Source organism: Anolis carolinensis, unplaced genomic scaffold (assembly GCF_035594765.1).
Source record: "Anolis carolinensis isolate JA03-04 unplaced genomic scaffold, rAnoCar3.1.pri scaffold_19, whole genome shotgun sequence".
NCBI lineage: Eukaryota > Metazoa > Chordata > Lepidosauria > Squamata > Dactyloidae > Anolis > Anolis carolinensis.
Window position 1 is genome coordinate 3,382,821 of NW_026943829.1, and position 24,960 is coordinate 3,407,780.

Sequence of the window (24,960 nt, forward strand, 5' to 3'; positions counted from 1 at the left end):
GAGAGTGGGGGGCTAACCTAATATCTCTAGGGAATATCTCCCAGTTTTGCTCTTAATTCACATCGTTATGTGAGTTCTCACCGTGTGTCATTTTAAACACTGCATTTTCAAGATGCCTTCAATCCACATTAAGGGGTCAGTGTAGATGTATCCCAAGTCCTCAAATGAATATGGAAAAGCTAAAGCACATGAATTACAATGGCCCTGCCTAAATTGAATGCAAAAAAATCACATGCCCACAAAAAAGGACATCAGCCTTGTTTCCTGTTGCTCGCTTAAACAGTCACTAAGCACACTGAAAGTAGAAGGAGAAAGAAGTAGCAACAATAACTCCTGCTGAAGACCTCTCAGCTGAAATATATAATAGCTTCTCCAGTCCTGCAGAGGTGCAATATATGAATGGAGCAACTATTTTGCTACCCTCATACTAGGTTTTAAAGGCTTTCAAGAAATATGCATACAGTCTCCCTTCTGCCCTGTTCCTCCAAAGCTCAGTGAGAAGTCAAGAGCAACCCCATCTTAGGGTTGTTGTATGTTTTCCGGGCTGTATGGCCATGTTCCATAAGTATTCTCTCCTGACGTTTCACCCACATCTATGGCAGGCATCTTCAAAGGTTGTGAGGATCTTAGCCATCTCCTGCGCCTGAAAATGGGGGGAGCAGATGTACTTCCTGGAATATCCAAAGTTTGTGCAGGTATGTGTTCTGCCTGCATTGTCAAAATCACTGAAAAGCCTTTCAAGGCCAGGCCAGACTAAGGCCACAGAGCTGTACCCAAATTTAGAGACAGGATGTATGTTCTCTAGGCCAGGGTCCCTTAGTACTCGATCTAGGACAACATTTGGAAAAATTACATTTTGGAGTTGACTCTCCATATCCACAGATCCCATCATCCATGGCTTTGAAATATTAAAATTAAATTCCAAAAAGGAAATCTTGATTTTGCAAAGAGGGAACACCATTTTACTATGTCATTATATATAATGGGACTTGAGATCCATGGATTGGGGCCAAACTGCAGCTGGTACCAAGAGCTAACTAGGCCTAATCAGAACTTGGAAACCATCAGTTACAAGCCAGTTAGGTGCTTATGGTTTCCTTTTCAGTTCCTTCTGATAACAGCAGCATAACAAAGTGACATTTCAAAATTAACATGATGAGAGGGAACAAGGATGCCCCTTTTGATCCTGGTTACTTTTAATTTTGAATAGAATGTTTCAATGTTTGTGCCAGTCATTTTCAGGAGGGGAAATTCACCTGTTTTAGCACAGAAAAGGCAATTTGAGCGAGTTGGGGGGGGGTGTGTGTGTGTGGTGAAAACAGCTTTGTAAGGGGCACATGCAGCCCCAGGGATAGCCTTTCTCCATCCTTCATGTAGAATCACCGGGCGTTTGCTGCTACATTGGCCCTTAGAACAAATTCCTAAGCTCAGAAAACAGAGTCCTTCCCATTTGCTGGGCTTACAGATGCAGCAATCTTGTGAAAGGAAACACCACAGATAAAGAAATTGTTAGGTTTTGTTTTTTAACTTAAGAACACCTCTCCAGAAATCTCTAGATCTTCCAGCATGACTGGAGGACATTGACCAAAGTAAGGAGGACTTTCAGACTCCTAAAAATGATATTTTAAAATAAATCCAGCAATAATCATACATGCAAACCTCAAAAACGCAAACGTGGAGGTACAACTGTACTGCAATTCTAAGTGTTTGTCTTTTTTTTTTTAACCAGGCTCCAACCCCACATTTCTGGGATTCTAGTAGTAAGGTAAAGGTAAAGGTTTCCCCTGACGTTAAATCGAGTCATGTCTGACTCTGGGGTGTGGTGCTCATTTCCATTTCTAAGCCGAAGAGCTGGCGTTGTCCGTAGACACCTCCAAGGTCATGTGGCCAGCATGACTGCATGGAGCGCCGTTACCTTCCCGCCGGAGCGGTACCTATTGATCACATCTGCATGTTTTCGAACTGCTAGGTTGGCAGGAGCTAACAGCGGCTGCTCACGCCGCTCCCGGGGTTTGAACCTGGGACCTTTTGGTCTGCAGCTCTAGTAGACATTCTACTAGGATTTCTAGTAGAAATGGAGAACTCCAGAAGTCTATCTGCTCCTATCTTCAAGTAAAACCTGCCCTTCCCACAACTGAAACTCCAGGGGAGATAAATATATGTGATGATCAGGAATTTTTTCAGGGGAATTTTTTCATGTCAGGAGCAACTTGAGAAACTGAAAGTCGCTTCCAGTGTGAGAGAACTGGCCGCCTGCAAGGACATTGCCCTGAGGATGCCCAGATGTTTTACCATCCTGTGGGAAGGCTTCTCTCATGTCCCTGCATGATTAGCTGGAAGTGACAGATGGAAGCTCACCCCACTCCCCTGATTCAAACCACCGACCTTTCAGTCAGCAGTCCTGCTAGCACAAGGGTTTAACCCAGTATGCCACTAGGGGCTCCTTAGAGGAACTAATATACAGTTCCCATTTTTACATATACAGTAGTTTCAGGATGGACTCCATAGCTAGATAACCAACTTAAAAGAACAGATGTGATTAGCTTAGGAAACAGGACTGTCAAGTCATCCAGACAAGACCAGAAAGAAAGAGCAAATTATTAAATACACAATATTACTTACCCAATTTCAACAAGTTCCAAAAGCCAGTGAATTCTTATTTGTCTGATGCCCTTGTGTGGTACAGAAGAAATGTAAGCCAGATTAATTATCTGGTCTTTACTGAGATCAAACAGATCTGCCTGGCTGTGTGGCAAAGGAGGGCTGAAAAGATGAGGAAAAACAATATTAATAATTTACACAGTACGGGCAATCCCTGAGTTACAGACATTAAATTCAACTTGTAGTTAAGAATGGTGCTGAGACCACAGGCGGTGAGAGACATCTACCCCTTTAAGGGAAATTCACTCCTGAAAGAGTTATCATGGGGAAAAGGTGTCTCTGCTGAAGCTTTACCAATCCTTTTTTCCACATTGGATAATTGGACTTTTTCAAAAGTCAATTATCACAGAGACTGAAAGTGAGGTAAAATCTTCTGAACAAGGGCACAGACAGCAAAACAAACATTACAGGGATATTAACCCAACTCTATGCTATCCGGTGTGTGCGTGTATACATATACATACATATACATATGGCTGGAGTTAGTTACACTTAGAAATGTACCTATTCTAACTTACATATAAAGTCAGCTTAAGATCAACCCCACTGAACCCATCTTAGAGTTCAAATCCCTTTCTAAATTATTTCCCCTATCTTTACAGCCCCTTTTCAGACAGGTCAAGCAGATGAAAGACATCATCTTGTCTAAATGTAAGTAGAAAAGTTATTTTAGGGTAAGACATCCCCTAACTTCCACAACTCATTCTGCAACAGTGCAATCCAATACATCAGTAGTTCATTTCAATTGGTTCAGCCTGAGGACGTGGACAAGGTGCTTGGAGAGGTGAGGGCTACCACATGCATCCTAGACCCCTGCCCATCCTGGCTGGTGAGAGAAGCCAGAGGGGGATTGGCCGAGTGGGTGAAGGTGGTGGTGAATGCCTCCCTTCGGGAAGGCATATTTCCAGCGAGCCTGAAATTGGCTGTGATCAAACCGCTGTTGAAGAAGCCATCACTGGACCCCACTCAATTGGAGAACTTTCGGCCTATTTCCAATCTCCCCTTTTTGGGCAAGGTCATGGAACGTGTGGTGGCCGCACAACTCCAGGCATTCTTGGTAGATACCGATTTTCTGGATCCGGCACAGTCTGGCTTCAGGCCGGGGCATGGTACCGAGACAGCCTTGGTCGCCTTAGTCGATGATCTACGCCGGGAACTGGACAGGGGGAGTGTGTCCCTGCTGGTTCTGCTGGACCTCTCAGCGGCCTTCGATACCGTCGATCACGGTATCCTTCTGGGACGCCTCGCTGGGATGGGTCTCGGAGGTACTGTTCTGCAGTGGCTCCGGTCCTTCCTGGAGGGTCGGTCCCAGATGGTGTCATTGGGGGACACCTGCTCGGCCCCACAACCATTGACTTGTGGGGTCCCGCAGGGTTCAGTACTGTCCCCCATGTTGTTCAACATCTACATGAAGCCACTGGGAGAGATCATCCGGAGTTTCGGGGTCCGGTGTCATCTGTACGCAGATGATGTCCAGCTCTGTCACTCCTTCCCACCTGTCACTAAGGAGGCTGTTCAGGTCCTGAACCGGTGTCTGGCTGCTGTGTCGGACTGGATGAGGGTGAACAAATTGAAACTGAATCCAGACAAGACAGAGGTCCTCCTGGTCAGTCGTAGGGCCGAACAGGGAATAGGGTTACAGCCTGTGCTGGACGGGGTCACACTCCCCCTGAAGACACAGGTTCGCAGTCTGGGGGTTCTCCTGGACTCATCGCTGAGCCTGGAGCCCCAGGTCTCGGCGGTGGCCAGGGGAGCCTTCGCACAACTAAGACTTGTGCGTCAGCTGCGCCCGTTCCTTGGGAGGTCTGACTTGGCCACGGTGGTCCACGCTCTGGTTACAGCTCGTTTGGACTACTGCAACGCTCTCTACGTGGGGTTGCCTTTGAAGACGGCCCGGAAGCTCCAACTAGTACAACGGGCGGCAGCCAGATTAATAACTGGGGCAGCTTACAGGGAGCATACCACCCCCTTGTTAAGCCAGCTCCACTGGCTGCCGATATGCTACCGAGCCCAATTCAAAGTGCTGGTCTTGACCTATAAAGCCCTAAACGGTTCTGGCCCAATCTACTTGTCCGAACGTATCTCCTCCTATAAGCCAGGAAGATCCCTAAGGTCATCTGGAGAGGCCCTGCTCTCGGTCCCGCCTGCCTCACAGGCACGGCTGGTGGGGACGAGGGACAGGGCCTTCTCGGTGGTGGCTCCCCGGCTGTGGAACACCCTCCCCAGAGAAATACGGCACGCCCCAACCCTTCTGAGTTTTAGAAAAGCCCTGAAAACATGGCTATGTGCCCAGGCTTTCAAAGATTAAATGATAAAAGACGACCCTGGACTGATTTACGGCTACAGCACGAGGATTTTGGAGGAATGGATTTTAATCATATGTTTTATATTTTTCTATTGTTTAATTGTTTTATTGGATTTTCATTGCTGTTTTAATTATGTGCAGGCATTGAATTGTTGCCAATTTGTACGCCGCCCTGAGTCCCTTCGGGTGAGAAGGGCAGGATATAAATGTTGTAAATAAATAAATAAATAAATAAATAGTTCTCAACCTGGGGTCCCCAGATGTTTTTGGCCTACATCTCCCAGAAATCCCAGCCAGTTTACAAGCTGTTAGGATTTCTGGGAGTTGAAGGCCAAAAACATTTGGAGATCCCAGGTTGAGAACCACTGCAATACGTGATTCCTCAGAAGTAACTCTGCTGTATTCAATGGGGCTTACTAAAAGTTATATCCCATTTGCAGACGAAGTCATACCACTATGCAAATTCTGCTTTTTTGCAAAATAAACATTTTACTGTTTTCTTAAGCAACCTTTATTTTTTCTTTGTTACAATTATTTAAATAAGAATACTCTCCATTGAAACATGAATATGCTGGCCCATAAATGTGCTAGATTATGAAACATGAGAGGTAAAAGGCATGTATTCTATTTCAGGGCTACTCAAATTAGTGGTCAATGCTGTGTATTCTATATCAAGTGTCAGTAATTAGCAAGCCTACATGTAAGAAACAAACCATTATAGTCAGTGGGTACAAATGGACACACTGCATTTACCCTGGCTCACTAAATAATAGCATTGTTGGTCCCTACAACAGGTTGCTTGGGAAGTGCTAATTCGTATACAGGCAGTTAAAACATCCGACTTATAAATGACTCATAGGTGAAAAACAGAGAGTGAGAGAAATCTACTCCTCAGAAGGGAAATTCACTCCTGAAAGTTATCATGGGGGAAAACTGTCTCAGCTGAAGCTTCATCACTAGTCCTTGTTTCCACAACAAGCCATTGTTTCCATTTTCCCAAATGGACCAGATTCTGCCAATACACAGCAGACAAGCTACAATTTATCCTTTGGGTCCCTATGATTCTCATAGTTGCAGCGTATTTCTGTGGCTTTTGGAAAGACATCATTGCAATGTATACCTGCCTGCAGTTAAGTTTCACAAAACCAGTGGGATTTCTGAGCCAACAGAAACTACTGTTGGCGGAGTGCTATTTCAATTTCAGTATTCGGTATGCTCTGCAATGGGAATTATGACATCAACCTGCATAAAATGGGTCCTTTGCACAAAAGGAAACACAGAATCTGAAGAGCCAGAAGGGGCCACAAAGGCCATCTAGCCCACCCCTCATCATGAAGGAAAGTGCAGTTTACTCAGTTTTCCAAACATTTCAAGTCTGTGACATGTCTTGTTTTGCAACACAGTAATGTAGTTTTGCTAGTGAACTAGAGGTTAAATCAGGCATGGGCAAACTTCAGCCCTCCAAAACACCTGGAGGCAGGCCTCTACGGGGGTTAAAAAAAATCTGGTTTACTCATGAATTTTAACTGGTTAACCAAATCCCCATGCTAAGTCTATGAAATGCAAAAAAATAGGGGTCCCTCCAGAACTGCAAGCACTATCTCACGCAAATATTTTTTTTATCTTAAAAAAGAAATTTTTACTTTTTTCTTTTTTAAAAAAGAAAAAAAGCCCCACAAAATCATGACAATCGAGTTGGTTACTGTATTTGTATGTCACAGTCTGTGTTTTGGGGGAAATAACAGAAATGGTTGATTATTAATTTAAATCACACACCAGAAATGAGACTAAAAATCAGTCTGGGCACAAACTGTAATTCAAACGGCGGCCCGCTAGCTCTTTGGGCCTCCAACTCCCAGAAGCCTTAGCTAGCTTGTTCAATGGCCAGGAATCCTGGGAATTGGAGGAGATGCAAACAGATAAAGGGGCGGGCCTTAAACCCTGCGCGTGCTGTGTTTTGGCCTTCTCCGGATAGACCAATCAGCGCTCTGCCACTCCCTCTCCCCGTCACTCCAGCTATCTTCGACGAGAACGCCTCGCCTCCTAATCCCGCCGCGCGTTGTGATTGGTGGACCCATCAGGAAACGCTTTTGAAAAGCCTGGCGCACGTCGTTGTCCTTCACTTTGAGTTTTGGCGGCGGAAGTGGTGTTGGGTTTTTTTTCCTCTCTGAGGCGACGAGTTTTCAGATGCCGAGGCCGGTGAGAGAAAGGTAAGCAGATATGTGTTGTCGAAGGCTTTCATGGCCGGGATCACAGGGTTGTTGTATGTCTTTCGGGCTGTGTGGCCATGTTCCAGAAGCATTCTCTCCTGACGTTTCGCCCACATCTATGGCAGGCATCCATAGAGAATGCTTCTGGAACATGGCCACACAGCCCGAAAGACATACAACAACCCTGTAAGCAGATATGTTTGAGCTGCGTGGGAGGCGGGGCCAGGGCACGCTGGGCGGGAGGCGGGGCACCGCCCTGACGGTGCCCCGCCTCCCGCCCAGTGCGCCCTGGTCTAGCTGGCACCCCATTTTTAGTTTGTATGGGAGGAAAGCATGTCTTAAAAGCAAAGAAACATAATAATAACAATAATGATAATAATTGTTGTTTTATGTTTGACGTTTTGTTCCTATGTATACACGCTACTGTAAGAAAATTGTGAGTTCGTTTACTATTTCTCTAAGGAAAGTAAAGCATTTAATGAGAGGGAAGATACAGTATTTATGTATTACGATACACAAACAGGAAAGATATTTCCTAAAATTCAAATGTCACATGTAAACATAAAAAGTGTTATTAATTATAATTAAAATTCCACTTTCATCTATATATATAAAAGAGTAATTAAATTTCGGCCTAGGACAAAACAACAAAACTACACATCCTAGAAACACTAAACTTGGCAGCACAACCCCTCATCCATGCCTCTACGTTCATACAACAAAAAGCTCCAGCTACTCCAGAAAATGGCCAGGCTTTGAGACTGCAAGGCTATTCACTGCTATTCCACCTGGCCAACAAAGGATTCCCATAAGGCACAGCAACGCGTGGCCAGGCAAAGCTAGTAATATATATTAATAGAATTTTAGATATATACAGTATTACATATTCCAGAAACTTGGTTACTTATTGGGATCTGATGAAAGAAACACAATCTACCTGTTTTGAAAAAGTTGTACCAGCACTCAATTCAGCCCCAGTATTTTGAAACCTTGAAACCGTCTGTCTATGCATATACACTTGAGAGCAGACATACTGTAATTCTATAGGACTTATTGCGAAGTAAACACACATAAGACTGCACCACAGATGTCTATCTATGGATAGACAGAAATCCATAGTGTTTTTTTTATTGTGCCAGAAGCTAACATACTACAAGTTGCTTCTGGTGTGAGAGAATCGGCTGCCTGCAAGGGCATTGCCCAGGGGACGCCTGGATGTGATACCATTCTGCTGGGAGGCTTCTCTTATGTCCCTGCATGCTAGGGCTGACAGATAGAAACTAACCCTTTAGGTCAGCAGTTCAGCCAGCACAAGGATTTAACCCATTGCGCCACTGCGGCTCCATAGGAGTGGTGATGCAAGCCAATTTTCCTTAAATAACTTCAAAACCAGACCACCCACCACATACATTTGTTTACTGTTAGGACCTACATCAAAGGTCTTTTTGTAGATCCCTTTGCTGCATTTGGATAGGTATGCCATGACTGATGACAGGGTTTTAGCCACTGTGGCCCCTTGTCTCTGGAACATTAGCCAGTTGATTTCCCCCCCTGCTATTTACCTAGGCTTCAGATGAGGAGCTCTGGTGTCCCTCCACATGTTTTGGCCCATTTCCTAAACCAGTCCTGGACAATACAGTCAACACTGAGCAATTAAGGGAGCCACAACAGCCAGTGTACTTTAGTGATTTGTGCACTGGACAACAACTCTAGAGTTGTTCCTGCTGAACAGCAGATTCAGTTCCTGCTGATCCATGGAAGCCCACTGGGTGACATTAGGTGAGTCACACTTTCTCAGCCTCAGTGATACATTGGCCTTAGGGTTTGCCATAAGTTGGAAATGGCTTGGAGACAACGCAACAAACAGGGCCACAGTTGCTCACTATAAAGAATGCTTTTAGTACATATGATTATTGTACTTACAATATGAATTTGCATTTTATTGTTGCTAGCCTTTCCATTACTGATTGAATTTAAATGCTATCCTTAAAATTTCTGTAAATGGCTTTGGGATTCTGTTTATACCTGAAAAAGGGTATACAGAAGTGTTAAGCAAGCATGTCTGAAATAAATCACAGATATATTGTACAAGACTCTGTTTTTCAATTTGCCAGGGAAGACTCAGAAGATGGTATTCACTCTTCTGGCAACATAAGATATGTTTGCACCTGGAACTTTTTCGTATGCAAAGTGGGTGCTGTGCCAGGGAGCTACAGTACATTGGGAAATGTGGGTGACAATACTGTAGTCATCTTTGTAGACTTATGGAAGATCTACACCACAGAATGAATGGTCTGGTACTACAGTACTTTAACTGCCATAGCTCAATGTTATGGGAAGTGTAGTTTGGGCAACAAAAGGAACCAGCATTCTTTGCAGAGAAAGCTACTTTGTAAAATCACAACTCCCATGATTCTATACCATTGAGCCATGGTAGTTAAAACGGTGTCAAACTGTATTACTTCTACAGTGTAGAAGATGCACTCTAAGTCACAAATAATCCTTAATTGTTTCTGATGCTTCCTCACTGTAAACGAAATAAAGGTATGTTGTCAAAGGCTTTCATGGCCAGAATAACTGGGTTGCTGTGTGTTTTCCTGGCTGTATGGCCATGTTCCAGAAGCATTCTCTCCTGACGTTTCACCCACATAAATGTCAGGCATTCTCAGAGGCTGTGAGGTCTGTTGGAAACTAGGCAAGTGGGGTTTATATAGCTGTGGAATGTCCAGGGTGGCAGAAAAAACTCTTGTCTGTCTGAGGCAGGTGTGAATGTTGCTATTGATCACCTTGATTAGCATTGAGTAGCCTTGCAGCTTCAAAGCCTGGCTGTGTCCTGCCAGGGTAAATCCTTTGTTGAGAGGTGTTAGCTGGCCCTGATTGATTCATGTCTGGAATTTCTCTGTTTTCAGAGTGTTGTTCCTTATGTACTGGCCTGATTTTATTTTTAAAAATACTGGTAGTCAGATTTTGTTCAATTTCATGGTTTCCTCCTTTCTGTCGAAACTGTCTACATGCTGTTGTTGAAGGCTTTAATGGCTGGAATCACTGGGTTGCTGTGAGTTTTCCGGGCTGTATGGCCATCTTCCAGAAGCATTCTCTCCTGACGTTTCACCCACATCTATGGCAAGCATCCTCAGAGGTTGTGAGGTCTGTTAGAAACTAGGCAAGTGGGTTTATATAATAATATCCAGGGTGGGAGAAAACTCTTGTCTGCCTGTGGCAAGTGTGAATGTTGCAATTGGCCACCTTGATTAGTTTGTGATTCCTTTATTTTATCACTTTTAAACTTATTTATCATGCAATTCTTTTGACACAAAATAAATAAATAAACCTTGATTAGCACTGAATAGCCTGGCAGCTTCATGCCTGGCTGTTTCCTGCATATGGGAATCCTTTGTTGGGAGGTATTAGCTAGCCCTGAATGTTTCTGAGTCTGGAATTCCCCACAGAAATGCTGGACCACTCTTAACAACCACAGTGTCAGTCTACACAGAGAAGCGATTGATATCCACAAGCATTTGGACAATTTCAGCAGAAAGGAGGAAAACATGAAACATGAAAACATTTCCTCCTGACCTCACAACTTCTGAGGATAGAATCACTATGCACAAACCTCTTTATTCCCCCACCCAGAACATTCTACATATATATAAACCTACTTGCCTAGTTTCCAGCAGACCTCACAAACTCTGAGGATGTCTGCCAGAAATGCAGGCGAAACGTCAGGAGAGAATGCTTCAAGAACATAGTCATACAGACAGGAAAAAACACAGCAACTCAGTATCCACATGCTTGTGTGATAATAAAATATAGAAATGTGTGCGCAAGCATGGAAACAATTTCCTCGCCTCATGTACTTCCAACTCTTCTTGAAGGCTACTTCCAACGAGTTGGGACTCTCGGCAAGCAGGACCCTCTCCGAATAATTTCAGAACGCCAGACCACGTTTTTCCACCGCCCAGGCTGCCTGGCTGCCTCTGGCGCAGTGTACTCTACCTTGCTTCCTACCCCCCCCCCCCCCCGCCCCTCTCCCTGGCTGGTCCCGGCTCTGCTCGTGATTGGCGAACCGGGAGCAGCTCCAAAGGCGTGCAGCGCTCTCGTTGGCCGAGCCTGCCGCCCGTCTAACGGAGGGTGAAGGGGGAGGATCTGCGTGAGCATAGGCTGCAGGGCGGCCGCTGCCTGTGCCTGTCGGTGTCGGGGGCTGGTGCGCGAGGGGAGGAGGAGAGGGGCCGCGCACGCGCTCGGGTTTGGAGGAGGAGGAGGGGGGCTGCGTGCGCGCGCTGACTGGCTGGCTGGCAGGCAGGCTCTCGTGCCCTGTCTCGGCCAAGATGGCGGCAGGGGCGGCAGCAGCGGCGGCAGTGGCCCAGCTGGAAGGCCGCGAGTTCGAATACCTCATGAAGAAGCGCTCGGTGACCATCGGCCGTAACTCCTGGCAGGGCTCGGTGGACGTGAGCATGGGCCACTCCAGCTTCATCTCCCGGCGGCACCTCGAGATCTTCACCGCCCGCCCAGGCCCCGGCCGTTTCCAATAACAGCAAACGGGCGAGGGTGTGTAGCGCGGGAAGCGGGGCCAACCCTGGCCCCGCCTCCCACGGCGTCGACAGCGCCCCCTAGCGGCTGCGCCCGAGGCCACGGCTTTACGGGCCTCATAGGTCAAACCGGCCCTGGAATTCATTGAGATTCTATCAAATATTCATTAAAACTTATAGCAAAATATGCTGCAGATGTCCTGCAAAAACAAAGTTTTTGCAGTTTAATAAATTTTTCCATGTTTGTATGACAGAACCAATTGGGAAATGACATTTATAACCCAGGAACAAACATTGACTTACCTAGTGGTGTTGACGGCTTTCATGGCCAGGATCAGAGGGCTGTTGTGTGTTTTCTGGGCAGTAAGGCCATGTTCCAGAAGTATTCTCCTGACATTTTGCCCACATCTATGGCAGGCATCCTCAGAGGTGTTGAGGGTGAGATCCACTCCCTTGTTCAAGGAGCTCCATTGGCTGCCGTTTATTTTCCGGTCCCAATTCAAGGTGCAGACCATCACCTATAAAGCCCTAAACCAGGGGTCCCCAAACTTTTTAAACAGGGGGCCAGTTCACAATCCTTCGGATCGTTGGAGGGCTGGACTATGGTTGGCCACCGAGCAATAATAATAATAACAACAACAACAATAATAAAAAGAGGGTTGGCAGAGACCCTTTGGGCCATTGAGTCCAACCCCCTTCTGCCTCTGTGCACCAAAAGCACAAGCAAAGCATCCCTGACAGATGGTCACCCAGCCTCAATGTTAATAATAATAATAATAATAATAATGCAGGGTTTTGGAACACAATACTCCTGACCTCACAGTCGTGTTAAAAAACAAAGTATAGATTGTCGATGTTGCAATCCCAGGTGACAGCAGGATTAAGGAGAAACAACTGGAAAAGCTGACATGATATGAGGATTTAAAGATCGAATTACAAAGACTCTGGCACAAGCCAGTCAAGGTGGTCCCAGTGGTGATCGGCACACTGGGTGCAGTGCCTAAAGGCCTTGGCCTGCACTTAAACACAATCGGCGCTGACAAAATTACCATCTGCCAGCTGCAGAAGGACACCTTACTGGGATCTGCGCGCATTATTCGCCGATACATCACACAGTCCTAGACACTTGGGAAGTGTCCGCCGTGTGATCCAATTCAACAGCCAGCAGAGTGTCTGCTGTGGACTCATCTTGTTGTGTTTCTAATAATAATAATAATAATAGGTTGTAAGAGAAGAAGAGACCTCTTGGGTCATTTAGCCCAACCCCCTTCTGCCCTTGTGCCATAGGGGCCGGATAAATGGCTTCGATGGGCCGCATCCGGCCCCCGGGCCTTAGTTTGGGGACCCCTGCCCTAAACGGTTTGGGACCCACCTACCTTCGTGACCATATCTCCTATCATAAACCTGCCCGATCCCTTCGATCGTCAGGGGAGGCTCTCCTGTCACCACTGCCAATATCTCAGGCCTGCCTTGTGGGAACAAGGGAGAGGGCCTTCTCTGCTGTGGCCCCCCGATTGTGTAACTCATTGCCCGGTGAGATTAGGCAAGCCCCCACACTAGCAGCCTCTAAGAAAGACCTGAAAACATGGCTCTTCCGTTGTGCCTTTGGAGAGTAATCACTACATACATCCCTTTATGCTGCTCTCCTTCAATATTTGTCCTCCATATCGCACCGCCACTTTATGACTCTGTCCTCTGTGGTTTTTACTCCTACTTCCTTTCTCACCTCGAGTTTTAATCTAGTGTTCATGTGGCCCGCCCATGGTTTTATTGTTCTTTTGATCTTGTTTAATGTAGTGTATATTTTCTTTTATTGTGTTATAATTTTTCCTTTTTCTGGGGCATTTGTCTTTTTGGCTGTATTGCTGACTGGTCTTCTAGGGCTTGTTTCTTAACATGGAGACACTGTAAAATCATTCTTTTTCTGGACTTAGTTGGAGGAGCAAAACTGGTCTGCAAGAGTTTTGTCCCTTATCTTGGGGACATGAGAGAAGCCTCCCAGCAGGGTGGTAACACATCTGGGCATCCCCTGGTCATTGTCTCTGTAGACGGCCAATTCTCTCACACCAGAAGCGACTTGACTCAATTCGCTTCTGACATGATAAAAAAATCCCTTATCTTCTGGGAACACAGTTATCACAAGTAAAAGCAATTGCTACTTTGTATAGAATTTCATCATGACTGCTAGCTCCCTGGATCTTCTAAGCAATAAAATAAAGAATGCAGAGGATGTTTTTATATTAAATATTCTAAGTCGATCAAACACTGTATTTAATTGGTGTCATTTTCTTTATGTACCCAATATCCAAAGTTGAAATTGCACCGTCACTTAGATTTTAGGCCCATACATCTTGGTGACAAAGTACATGTTTCTCATTTAGAAGTCTCAGATTCCATACACATAAAAATAATCATGATAGTGTGCTAGACTCTTCATGAAAGTTTAGCTGGACTCTTCAAACAAGATTTCTTTAAAAAGTAGATTTGTGAATGGAAAATCTAGCTGATGAAGATTTGAAATTGTAATAATTTTAGTCTTAACACAGTATGTAGCCAAGAGGTTTCAGGCATTCAAATTAAGATCCACCAGATATTGTGATTGTTTATCTTTGTCATTCCAAAAGTTCTATGCAACCTAAAACAATTAAAATCCTCCCTTTCTGAAACTATATTCCTATTTCTGTGCTTAGCAAAACATACATAATCCTTGTTGCTGGAATACAGAAATAGAAAGAACCCCGACAGTTTTGATATTCAGTAATATGGCCTTTATGACATCAGTAGAAGCTAAACTGAACAAGATTCAAATGCAAAAGAAAATGGCTGTCTGAATCAAATTAAGCTCTGTCCTCTCTAAGAGCTCTGTCCTCTCTAAGAGCCCTAATCCCTCTTTTTGGACCTGATTCTCAGACTGCGGATCCCCAAATTTTATAATGGCCCCATATGTTCCTGGGAGCAGTTCCTTCAGAACAACACTTTCTGACACCTAAAACCTAGTAGAAATTGGGAGATTTAAAAATAATTTCACTTCATTTCAAGGTTGCATTTTCAGCCCACGCAGGCCAAATGTAACCATGTTCACTGTTGCCCACCCTGAATTCAAAATGCACTATGAATTACTGTTTTGGAAAAGCTACTTCTTGTTACTGTCAATCCTAGTATTTTTCCTTCCGATGGCAGGGCTTCCACAATGGTTTTCTTATTTCAAGCAACCTTTATAGCAAAACCATCAGAAGGCTTTCTGAGGTTCGCCACTTAGTGCTTACCTCTGGGAAAAAGATATCTAGTGTTGCTACTAGCTTCTTTGTTTTATTGCTTGCCAAAGAAGCAAAATTGGGGGGAGTCAGTTCTTAGCTGCCAGCTCAGTAAGATAACAAGTACAGTAGAGTCTCACTTATCCAACATAAATGGGCCAGGAGAACATTGGATAAGCAAAAATGTTGGATAATAAGGAGGGATTAAGGAAAAGCCTATTAAACGTCAAATTACTTTATGATTTTACAAATTAAGCACCAAAATATCATGTTTTACAACAAGTCTGCCACTTGTTTGGGAGTGTGGCTGCACTTGTGTTGTTGTTGGGCATGTTGACACGCTGTGCGTAGCTGTATAGAGAAACAGCTGTGGATCCGGGTGGGAGGCAGACTTCATTAGATAATACAGAACGTTGGATAAGCGAGACTCTACTGTAGCAATTCCCCTCCATTGTGTTTCCAGGAGCATCCCAAGTCCTAGACTCCTGAAAACAGAATGATGTGCTGCTTTTTGCAATCAGAGAGATATACTATTCCCTGAAAAAAGATGTGGAGTTTTGTGTGCGGACTTTTGAAAGGAACTGGTGGTTTACAGACCAGGAGTTCCCCATGAGTCCAAGAAAAATGTAAAACAGCAACCTATTCATAGGAAAGAACCTGAACAAAACTTTTAAAATTAAATGATAACTCCACGTTTTAGAAACCTGTTACAAGTATCCATTTGCTTTAAAAGCAGAAGTAGGACCCTGAGGCACCAAGTGGACTGTAACCTCTAATATTGTCACCAATGGTTGGGGATGATGAGAAGAAGTGAAAAATGCCAGGATGGACATAGGCCATATGACTCTCCAGACTATCTGAAAGACCCTGTCTCCTTATCTATACCTGCCAGGACACTTAGGATCTTCAGGTGAAGACTTTCTCTCTTCCCCACTACCTTTACAGGCTTGCTTGGAGAGAACATAGCAAAGAGATAGACGTCTCAGCAGCTTCTCTCACCCTCAAGAATGCCCTTCAATAGAATGCGAGGCCCTTCTTTCTTTGCATTTTGTAGACAAAGACATTTTTATTTAAATAAGCGTTCAATGTATAAAGCAAGGAGCATTTTTATTGAGTACATTTTGCTTCTCTTTTTAACATTATATATTTTCAATTTATTCTGAAATTATTCTAAAAATCATGTTTGGAAGCCACTTTGAGTCCCGGTCTTGGGGAAAAAGCGACATACTAAGCACAAGATCTCCTTATGCATACACTCCAAAAGCAACACTGTTACATAAATGTTTGTTTTATTTTCCCATTTATAGAATGAGTCTGCAAATCTTGAAGGGAGAAAATATTAGTGATGACATAGGTGCTGAAAACTGTGCCATACTCGTCACATCTCCAGAGCTCACAGGCAGGCCTTCCATTCTTCGTCCATCACAGAAAGAAAATGTTCCACCAAAAAAAATAAAGAAGTTTATGAAGGTATGATAATATTTAATATCACTCTTTTCTAGACCAACAGTTTTAGTATCTGTAAGTATTTAGTATCAAAATATTTAACAATGTTTCAGTGGTGGGGATGAGAGGAGGCTTCTAGAATCATAGAATCATAGAATAGTAGAGTTGGAAGAGACCACATGGGCCATCTAGTCCAACCCCCTGCTAAGAAGCAGGAAATCGCATTCAAAGCACCCCCGACAGATGGCCATCCAGCCTCTGCTTAAAAGCCTCCAAGGAAGGAGCCTCCACCACGGCCCCGGGGAGAGAGTTCCACTGTCGAACAGCTCTCACAGTGAGGAAGTTCTTCCTGATGTTCAGGTGGAAAGGAGATTCTTCCTGATGTTCAGGTGGAAAGGAGATATGTGACAGCTAAAATACAGAATACCCTGGAAGGTATCTAACTCCTATGTCTTTAATGTTCTGACAGGCGCTTATACCGTGTGTCTTTTCTTTACATCAGTGATTTATTAGTTTTAATTTTGATTCTTCCCGCTTCTTGTTAACAGCTGTCAAGTTGAATTCAACTTATGGCAAACCCATCAATGAGAGACTTTCTAGTATTCTATCAGCAGCAGTCCTGCCTCATATTTTGCAGCATCTGTGGTTGACTGTATCTATCTGTAATGCTGTATCTGTATCTCACCCTTCCTACTACCTTATCAGGCATTATTGTCTTTTCCATTGAGTCATTTTTATTATATGGCCAAAGTAAAGCAGTATTCTAGGGAAAGTTAAGGCATGATTTGCTCCAGTACCCACTGAGTGGTCTTTTCAGTAGTCCACATTATCTGTAGAATTCTTCTCCAGCCCCACGTTTCAAACATGGGGCTTCATTGTCCAGCTTTCACAGCCATTTATAGAAATTAGAAATTCAATGACATTGTTTGCTTATAAATTACACATCAAGGAAACCAAATCTTGTGACACATGGAATTTTGAATGGTTTTAATGGTATAATGTTTTAATTTATGAATTTGTCAAATTTTTGGCTTATGTAGTGTGTATTTCTGTTTAGTTTGCCTATATGATGTTTTTGTTTTGTTGTATTTTTATGTTATGTAATTTAATCATTGTACACCACTTGGAATCCCACCCATGAGAGAAAAGTGGGATAAAATAAATGAATAATAATAATAATCCTTTCATGGGGATGGGAATATATACCGAGTGTTTCCAATTTATGGGATTTTTTTGTTTTCTGTATTGACAGATTTTAGTTAGAATTAGAACAGATTCAGCATTTGTAGTCTGAAGCAGCTCTATTGGTAAGCGATCTGCTTCTGGTGATTTATTTCTTCTAAGTGGTCTGAATGCAGCTTCCACATCACTTTCTGATGTATGTTCATCTTTATAAGGTTTTTCCTGAAACAAAGTGGTCTCTTTCATAGAATTCTTCAATGTATTGTTTCCATCATATTTTTATTTTTATTTATCAACATAATGTGTTCTTCTGCTAGTTGTAGAGCATTTCCACTCATGATTTAAAATTCCATTTGTTTTTTTGTTTTTTAGATCTTTGAGAATAAGTCTTCCTTTTTGTCATCACTTTTATTTCTTTGCATTAATTAGTTCTCATTCAGGCAGAGAAATAATTGAATTCGTGCTTCTTGTCTGTCTTTAACTGCTTAAAGAATTTCATCACTCATCCATTGAGGCTTTTCTTTCTTTTGGGCTACAGATAGTGTCTTTTTGCATTCCTCCCTGACAGTGTTTCTGACTTCAGTTCAGAATTCTAGTTCCCGTTCACTTAGTTTTTATAATAACAAATCCATTTTTCACATCTTGAAATTCTACAGGGATATTCTTCAGGTTGTATTTCAGCACAATTTCCTCCTGGCCTTGACTTCACATAGAGAATAGAACTTCTCAATCTTCTGTTTCTAATTACGAAGTCTATTTGATTTTTATATTGGCCATGAGATGATGTCTAGGCATACAGCTGTTGTTTGGGTTGCTTGAAGAATGTGTTTGCAAAGAACACACTATTGGCTTCACAAAATTCAATCAGTCATTCTCCTGTTTCATTTCTTAATTCTAGACCGACATTTTCTGTAATCTTTCATTCTGCTCTATTTCCTATTTTTGCATTCTAATCATCACTGATTAACATCTTCTTTTATGTATATTCAGTTTCCCACCTTACTCCAGCATAAAATCTTTCAGATTCTTCTTTTGCCACTGTGTTTAGATCATAAAGTTGAATTATAGTTATCTCGATGTGTTTTCCCTAAAGTCATTAATATGATTAAGTCAAACTGCATTACATCCTTGAACTACATTGGCTTCATCTTTCTATGAATGTCACCACATTTTGTCTTAGATTTTCTTTTCCTGAGTAAAACACTGTATAATTATTCAATTCTTCAATTATGTAGGTTTTATTTCTGCTTTTAATTATTAATATATATTGATGTTTGTTTGTTTTTCATACATTGCTTCAAGTGACTCCTTTTTAAGCTGTAGAAAGCAGGGCATAAGTACCCAATCAATGTCTAGGTATGTGTTGTGTGTATGCATTTTGGCTCTGCAGATCTCTGATAAATTTTCTCTCCTAAGGTAACTTTTCAAACTCCTATCCGGGATCCTCAGACTCGCAAATTCCTGAGTCCAGATGTAAGGAAGAAACCTGAAACTTCTCCATTAGTAGATGACTGCATTCCAAAAGATCTTCTCTTGCCTCCAGTCAGTGTTGAGTGAGTAAAACTGTGATTTTATGTAGGTAGATTCAAAATAGATTGTAATATAGTCAATGATATCCCAGGAAGTGTTGGGCTGTCATACAGCTGTCTTCAGGTTGTTGGAAGAGAATATGGGTTTTAGGAAGCTGTTTTTTTCTGGACTTCAAGCATATGAGTAGAAGCAGTGATATTTGCCAAAAAATTCTTTTCACTGAGAATGATTGCGAAACTGTAACTACTCCTGATTTAAAACGCAGTAAGGACAATTGCATTCATGTAACAAGAATGTAGTCATCCACATGTTTTTGCCAGCTTGGAGACAAACAGGCATTGTTGTGTTAATATCACAGCTACTTTGATTTTAATGGAAAGAACTAAATTTTGCAGTTGCAGTTGACAGTTGTTTTCCAGATGCAATTACAAGGTGATTGACTCCACTCTAGAGAGCTGAGTGTCCAGAGGAGGGCAACTAAAATGATCAAAGGTCTGGAAACCATGCCCTATGAGGAGCAGCTTAAAGAGCTGGGTATGTTTAGCCTACAGAGGAAAAGGTTGAGTGGGGATATGTTAGCCATGTATAAATTTGTGAAAGAGTGTCTTAGGGGAGAAGGAAGTAGGCTTGTTTTCTGCTGCACTGGGGAGACTAGGGCTCAGTGTACTGGATTCAAATGACAGGAAAGAAGATTCCACCTAAAGAATATCCTGACCATAAGAGCTGTTGAACAATGGAACCCTCTGCCTCAGAGTATGGCGGAGGCTCCTTCTTTGGAGGCTTCTAAACAGAGTCTAGATGGCCATCTGTTTGGGGTGTTTTTTCTGCATGGCAGGTGATTGGACTAGATGGCCCATGTGGTCTGTTCCAACTTTATGATTATCTGAAGATTCCTGTTGAAGCATCAGTTTTCTTGGATCTATGAAAACAAGTATGTTGTATTCTGATGATTACTAGACTGATATTTTTCGTGCCGGATTAAGTCAATTTTATTTTTAGATGTTACAGAATCATTAAGAACTTTATTGCTTTTAGTTGTTTGATTTAATGTATATACATTTTGCTGATTGTTTTTCATTTCTGCTGATAAATACCCAAGGGGCTTTGGTAATTGGGAAGTAAGCAAATGGTCTAAATTGATAAAGTGAGCAATGTAATCTGATCCAGTGTGCATTTACTTGAAAGTGAACCCCACTGAGTTCAGCTTGGATTACTTCAAAACATGTGTTCCTAGAATTAAAGTCTAGACACTGCAAGACTTTCATAAACCTGACAACATAGTATCTGAAGCCGACAGTGAATATCCTTTTTTTGGTTAATAAGCAATGGCCCCCTCTGAAAGAAAAATCTGAATGCCAAATGTGTACTTTTTATTTTAACTGTCTTTAGAAGGCTGAATTAACTAATTTGTGATGGTTCTGTGTCAAGGACAGAACGCCACAAGATCAAAGATAACAGAGTTTATTGGATTTACAGAACTCAAAATGCCCGTAAAAGACAAGGGCCAGGCAACATTAGCCTCAAAAAGCAAAAAAAAGGGGCAAGAAAAACGTTTAAAAGATAAACCGGATTAAACCGGAGTTTAATCCGGGTAAAATCAAAACAGCTTGCTTCAGCTTGGGAACAAACAAAACAGAAGCTGGGAAACAAAGAGTTCAAAAGAATGTAACTAATTGGCAGCAGATGCCTCTCTGCTGCCAGTACTATGTTTTGAGTAACTTAGAAGTCACTCCTACACACAGCAGGCAAACTTCCAATACAAACACAACAGCCGAGGGTTGAAGCAGTAGAGTAGTCCCAGTTCTTTCCGAAGGTCGATAGGCAGAAGCAGACGTTTGCAGTTTTCCAAGTCCAGAAGGAGAATCCAAGCCTGTAGTCAGTTCAGTCCGTAAATCCAGAGTAGCAGATGGCGTCCGTCAAGAAGACGACGGAAGGTCAAAGCTATTGAGATTAAGCAGAGGTTTGCACAAACAAAAGCCCACACAATTCCTCCCGCCGTCTGAACCCAAATTCCAAAACAACTTACGTAATCAGCACACGAAACACACCCGTCTTCAGGAAAACGTCCCACACAGATCCCAAGCGTTTGTCCAAATTACCTTGCCCAACGCAATTTGCTATTGCTCCCAAGCCCCATTTTATGCCAGTTACAAGTCCTCATCACTATCAGCTGTCCTCCTTAACCCGGGCGTTTCCTCATCACTTTCCTCATCAGAACTGGAACACCTCTGACTACGCCCCACAGCATCCCCAGCTGTGGATCCCGTCCCATCCCTCCAGCTTGTCCATGGGTCTAGTCCTGAAGGTCCCCAATCATCTTCCATCCCATCATTGCCAGTGGCACCCAATTCCTCCCTTACCCGAGTCCAATCCATCTCATCCTCTTCTGAGCTAACCAGCTCTTCCTCCATTCTCTCCGTAAACCCCTCAAAAGACTCTTCGTCAGATGGTTCTGCAAAGATATCTCGCAGCCTCTTTCTTTCTCGCTCCTCGAGAGTATCTGACTCTCGAGGAGTCTTACGTCCACGCCTGCCAGTAGCAGAGCCATGAGGCTCAATCATAACATTCTGCCTTTCCACAGGAATCAACCACTACTAATAACAGATACTGATTTAGCAAAAGAGGAGATAGCGACAGAAGGAAAGCTCAGCTTTGATTCTCCAAATGATGTCATCCCAGAAAAAAACAGAGCACATACTCCTGAATCGTCTGTGTTGAATGATCCAGATCCGTTCAAGAGCACCAGTGGCCTTCTGAATTCCCCTAAAAATCAACCAGTGTCTCTTTTGCAAGTTTGCACAAGAAAAGAAGCAATGGATAGAAATTCTCTTTCACTTTGTTCAGTTTATCTGGAATCTGCTACTGAAAATAATCTGTCTGAGGAAACAAGCTATGAACCAGCAAGTTCTTTTAACTCCACTTCATTGCTAGATAGTGATTCCTCAAAGCAAATATTAAGCCTCAATCAAGCTATAAAGCAAAATTTGAACAATGCTTGCAAGACTGAGCTACTTTCAGTGGCACTTATAGAAAATAATATCTCATCGCCTGTGCTAGAATCTGGTAGCTTTGGAAGTCTCAGTTATTGTAAAAGAAAAGAAAAGGGTAAATGTCAAACAAGCACTGGAACAGAAGAGAATTCTGTTCCCAAAGCAGCATATAGCTTTGATTTTGAGAAGTTTGATCCTAACTTCAACCCATTTGGAGGCGGTTCCAAATTACAGAATTCACCTGACTGTGCTGTGTTCACCATTGAAAGGAGTGATACCCAAGAGGACAGTGGACTGTTCAAAGAAGCAGAGCAGCATAATTTCCCTGAGGAATCAAGGGCTGTAGAAACAACATTTGAAAAACAGTAAGTGTTCTGTAAGTGCATTTAGAGTAGTTCTGGACTTCAGAAATGTAGTAGAAGCTCATGAAAAGTAACCTATTTTTTGTTCCTGGACTAAATCTAAGTATTTGGTAACAGTAGATTACATATGCAGTAGAAAATAGCATATAACCTAAATCTGTAAATAAATAATTTCAAGTTGCTCAGTATTCTTTTCAGAGATATATTAAAACATAGATGGCTTAATTGCTTAATTGGGGATTAGTATTTAATTTTTGTGAAAAGAAGCTTCTTTTATCTAAATGTCCACAGGTAAAGGGCAAAAGAAAACCTGCATGTACAAAAACAAATTTAAAAGTATATTGAATCAGATGTCCTTAGAACATGTGGATATAACAGTCTTCTTATTTTTATAGGAAAGAGATTGAAGAGCAGATTGCAGCTGAAGAACAGAATGTAACAAAAGTAGAAACTCAAACTGAACCTTCAAGTGAATTGGTATTGTCTTTTGTTTTGTTTTTTTAATTCCTTTTTATTGCTATATTTAGGATCTAGCATGTTTTGGGTGTGGGAATATGCTAAAAACTGCACTGGAGGCTTTAAATCTCAAGAATCATGCCTGGGAACCTCATCTTTATTGCTGTAAGAAATTGAGACATCTCTACAGCTTGGCAGCTTTGAAGCCCAGGTTGTCTTTCAAAACACACACTTTATCCACTCCTGATGCAAAATTTCCCAAACAACATGCTCTGATCTTTTAAGAAAATAAAATAGAGTACAGTTTAACCAAATGACATACAGGTGAAGGGAAGCAAGTTAAACAACACATGGAATCTATAGTTATCTCTTTTCTGAGCGTTTCTCTAATCTATTCTTCATTTCTTAGATGAACCAAAGTATTGCATCAGCTGTGGTTTTACGTCAACAAAGTTCATTACATGAGGCTGCAAATGGTCTAACTCAGAAACCACATCAGGCAGAAACAGTAATGAATAATGGCAGTTTTTTGGATATAGACAATGAAGAGTTCAGATCACCCACTGATGGTAAGTGTAGTAGAATTGAAATGCCTATTTGTGTTTATAACAGTGTGAAATTCTATGTTTGTATTTTGTTTTGGTACACCTCACACCATGGCTATCATGTCCCTTGTTAATACTCTACAGGTGTCAGAATCAGCAATTTATTACGGTCTATGACCAGAATATATAGAAATGGGCACAGGTGCCTGAAAAGGGGAATCGCAGTTCCCATTCTACAGGTGTCATCCATCCTATATCTGTTCCCCACCCTTTAAGGGTATTGTGCTTTACACTTAACCTTGTTGGAATTGACTTTGCTAGTTTTTACCCAGTTCTCCAGTCTTTTAAGGTCATTTTGAATTTTGATCCTGTTATCTGGGGTAATAGTTACCCCATTTAATTTTATGTTATTTGCAAATATTGGAAGCATGTTCGCTAAACCAATGTTTCTCAACTTGTGGGTCCTAGGTGTTTTGGCCTACAACTCCCAGAAATCCCAGCCAGTTTACCAGCTGTTAGGATTTCTGGAAGTTGAAGGCCAATATATCTGGGGACCCACAGGTTGAGAACCACTGCTCTAAACCTTCATCCAATCATTGTTAAAGACGTATTGCACATAACCTATTGGAAATTCCATAACATATTGCATAACCTATTGGAAAATAACTGCACCTAGTCTATGGGCACATATCCTTTTGGCAAATGTGAATGTCTATGAATATGTGGAGACCATCTTTTGAAAACCACTAGTCAAGAAAAGCATGCCCTTGTTAGAAGTCAACTCTTTGAACAGGTGATATTCAGAAACATTAATGTAGTGGCACACAGGTAACTCAGCTGTCAAACTGAAGAACCATGTCTTTAAACTGCGAAGGATAAAGACATGCCACTACAAAATGTATTTGGTTAGCTGCAGATGGTTGTTTCTTTGCAGTTGTAATTGTCCAAAAGATACACATTCCCGTGAAGCCTCTTAGTTTAAAATATGCACTCAGAGATAAAAGCAAAGTCTTCTTTGAAAAAATATATTTTTACTCATAAACGTCTTTTATTAATTAGCTATACAGGAATATTTCTTATTGAAGTTCACTTCAATAAGATAGGATATAGCTTCTCTTTGTGTTGAGTACACAGGGTATCATTCTTAATCGGTAGTCCATAGTCTTTAGTATAGTTGTACTCACTGAAGTCCATAATCATACTGTATCCATTAAAGTCTCTAAACAGCAACATGCATCCACTTTCACTGAGGTCGGGACACATACTGTACACCTGCTTTCATTGAAGACCAAACACATACCTCCACTGAGGTCTAATGCAAGAAGACTGCATCCAAAATGGAGTCCTGAATCTGAACATGCTCAGTAAAATCACATGTCTATAACTCCTCCTACACCAAAGAGATACAAACTGGCAAATCAGCACATACATAGAATACTAGTTAGCACATATATATATATATATATATATATATATATATATATGCGCTA

At 42.2% G+C, this 24,960-nt stretch overlaps 1 protein-coding gene and 1 long non-coding RNA gene across 5 annotated transcripts in view; one reads left to right on the plus strand and one right to left on the minus strand.

Moving 5' to 3' along the window:
- The window catches only part of LOC134294761 (uncharacterized), a 428,900-nt gene that overhangs the window by 332,894 nt on the left and 71,046 nt on the right, over positions 1-24,960 (minus strand). The gene's annotated exons all lie outside the window — the stretch shown is intronic.
- LOC134294741 (transforming acidic coiled-coil-containing protein 3-like) overlaps positions 7,015-24,960 on the plus strand; it is a 30,279-nt gene continuing 12,333 nt past the window's right edge. Inside the window, exons 1-6 of one of the 4 annotated variants that reach the window (XM_062966382.1) lie at positions 7,015-7,176; positions 16,267-16,429; positions 19,004-19,140; positions 21,699-22,472; positions 22,865-22,946; positions 23,335-23,494. In XM_062966382.1, the coding sequence (XP_062822452.1) occupies positions 7,154-7,176; positions 16,267-16,429; positions 19,004-19,140; positions 21,699-22,472; positions 22,865-22,946; positions 23,335-23,494 (1,339 nt within the window). In that variant the 5' untranslated portion in view covers positions 7,015-7,153. The remainder of the gene's footprint in view (positions 7,177-16,266; positions 16,430-19,003; positions 19,141-21,698; positions 22,473-22,864; positions 22,947-23,334; positions 23,495-24,960) is intronic. The other 3 variants (XM_062966381.1, XM_062966383.1, XM_062966384.1) reach the window with 3 other exon arrangements.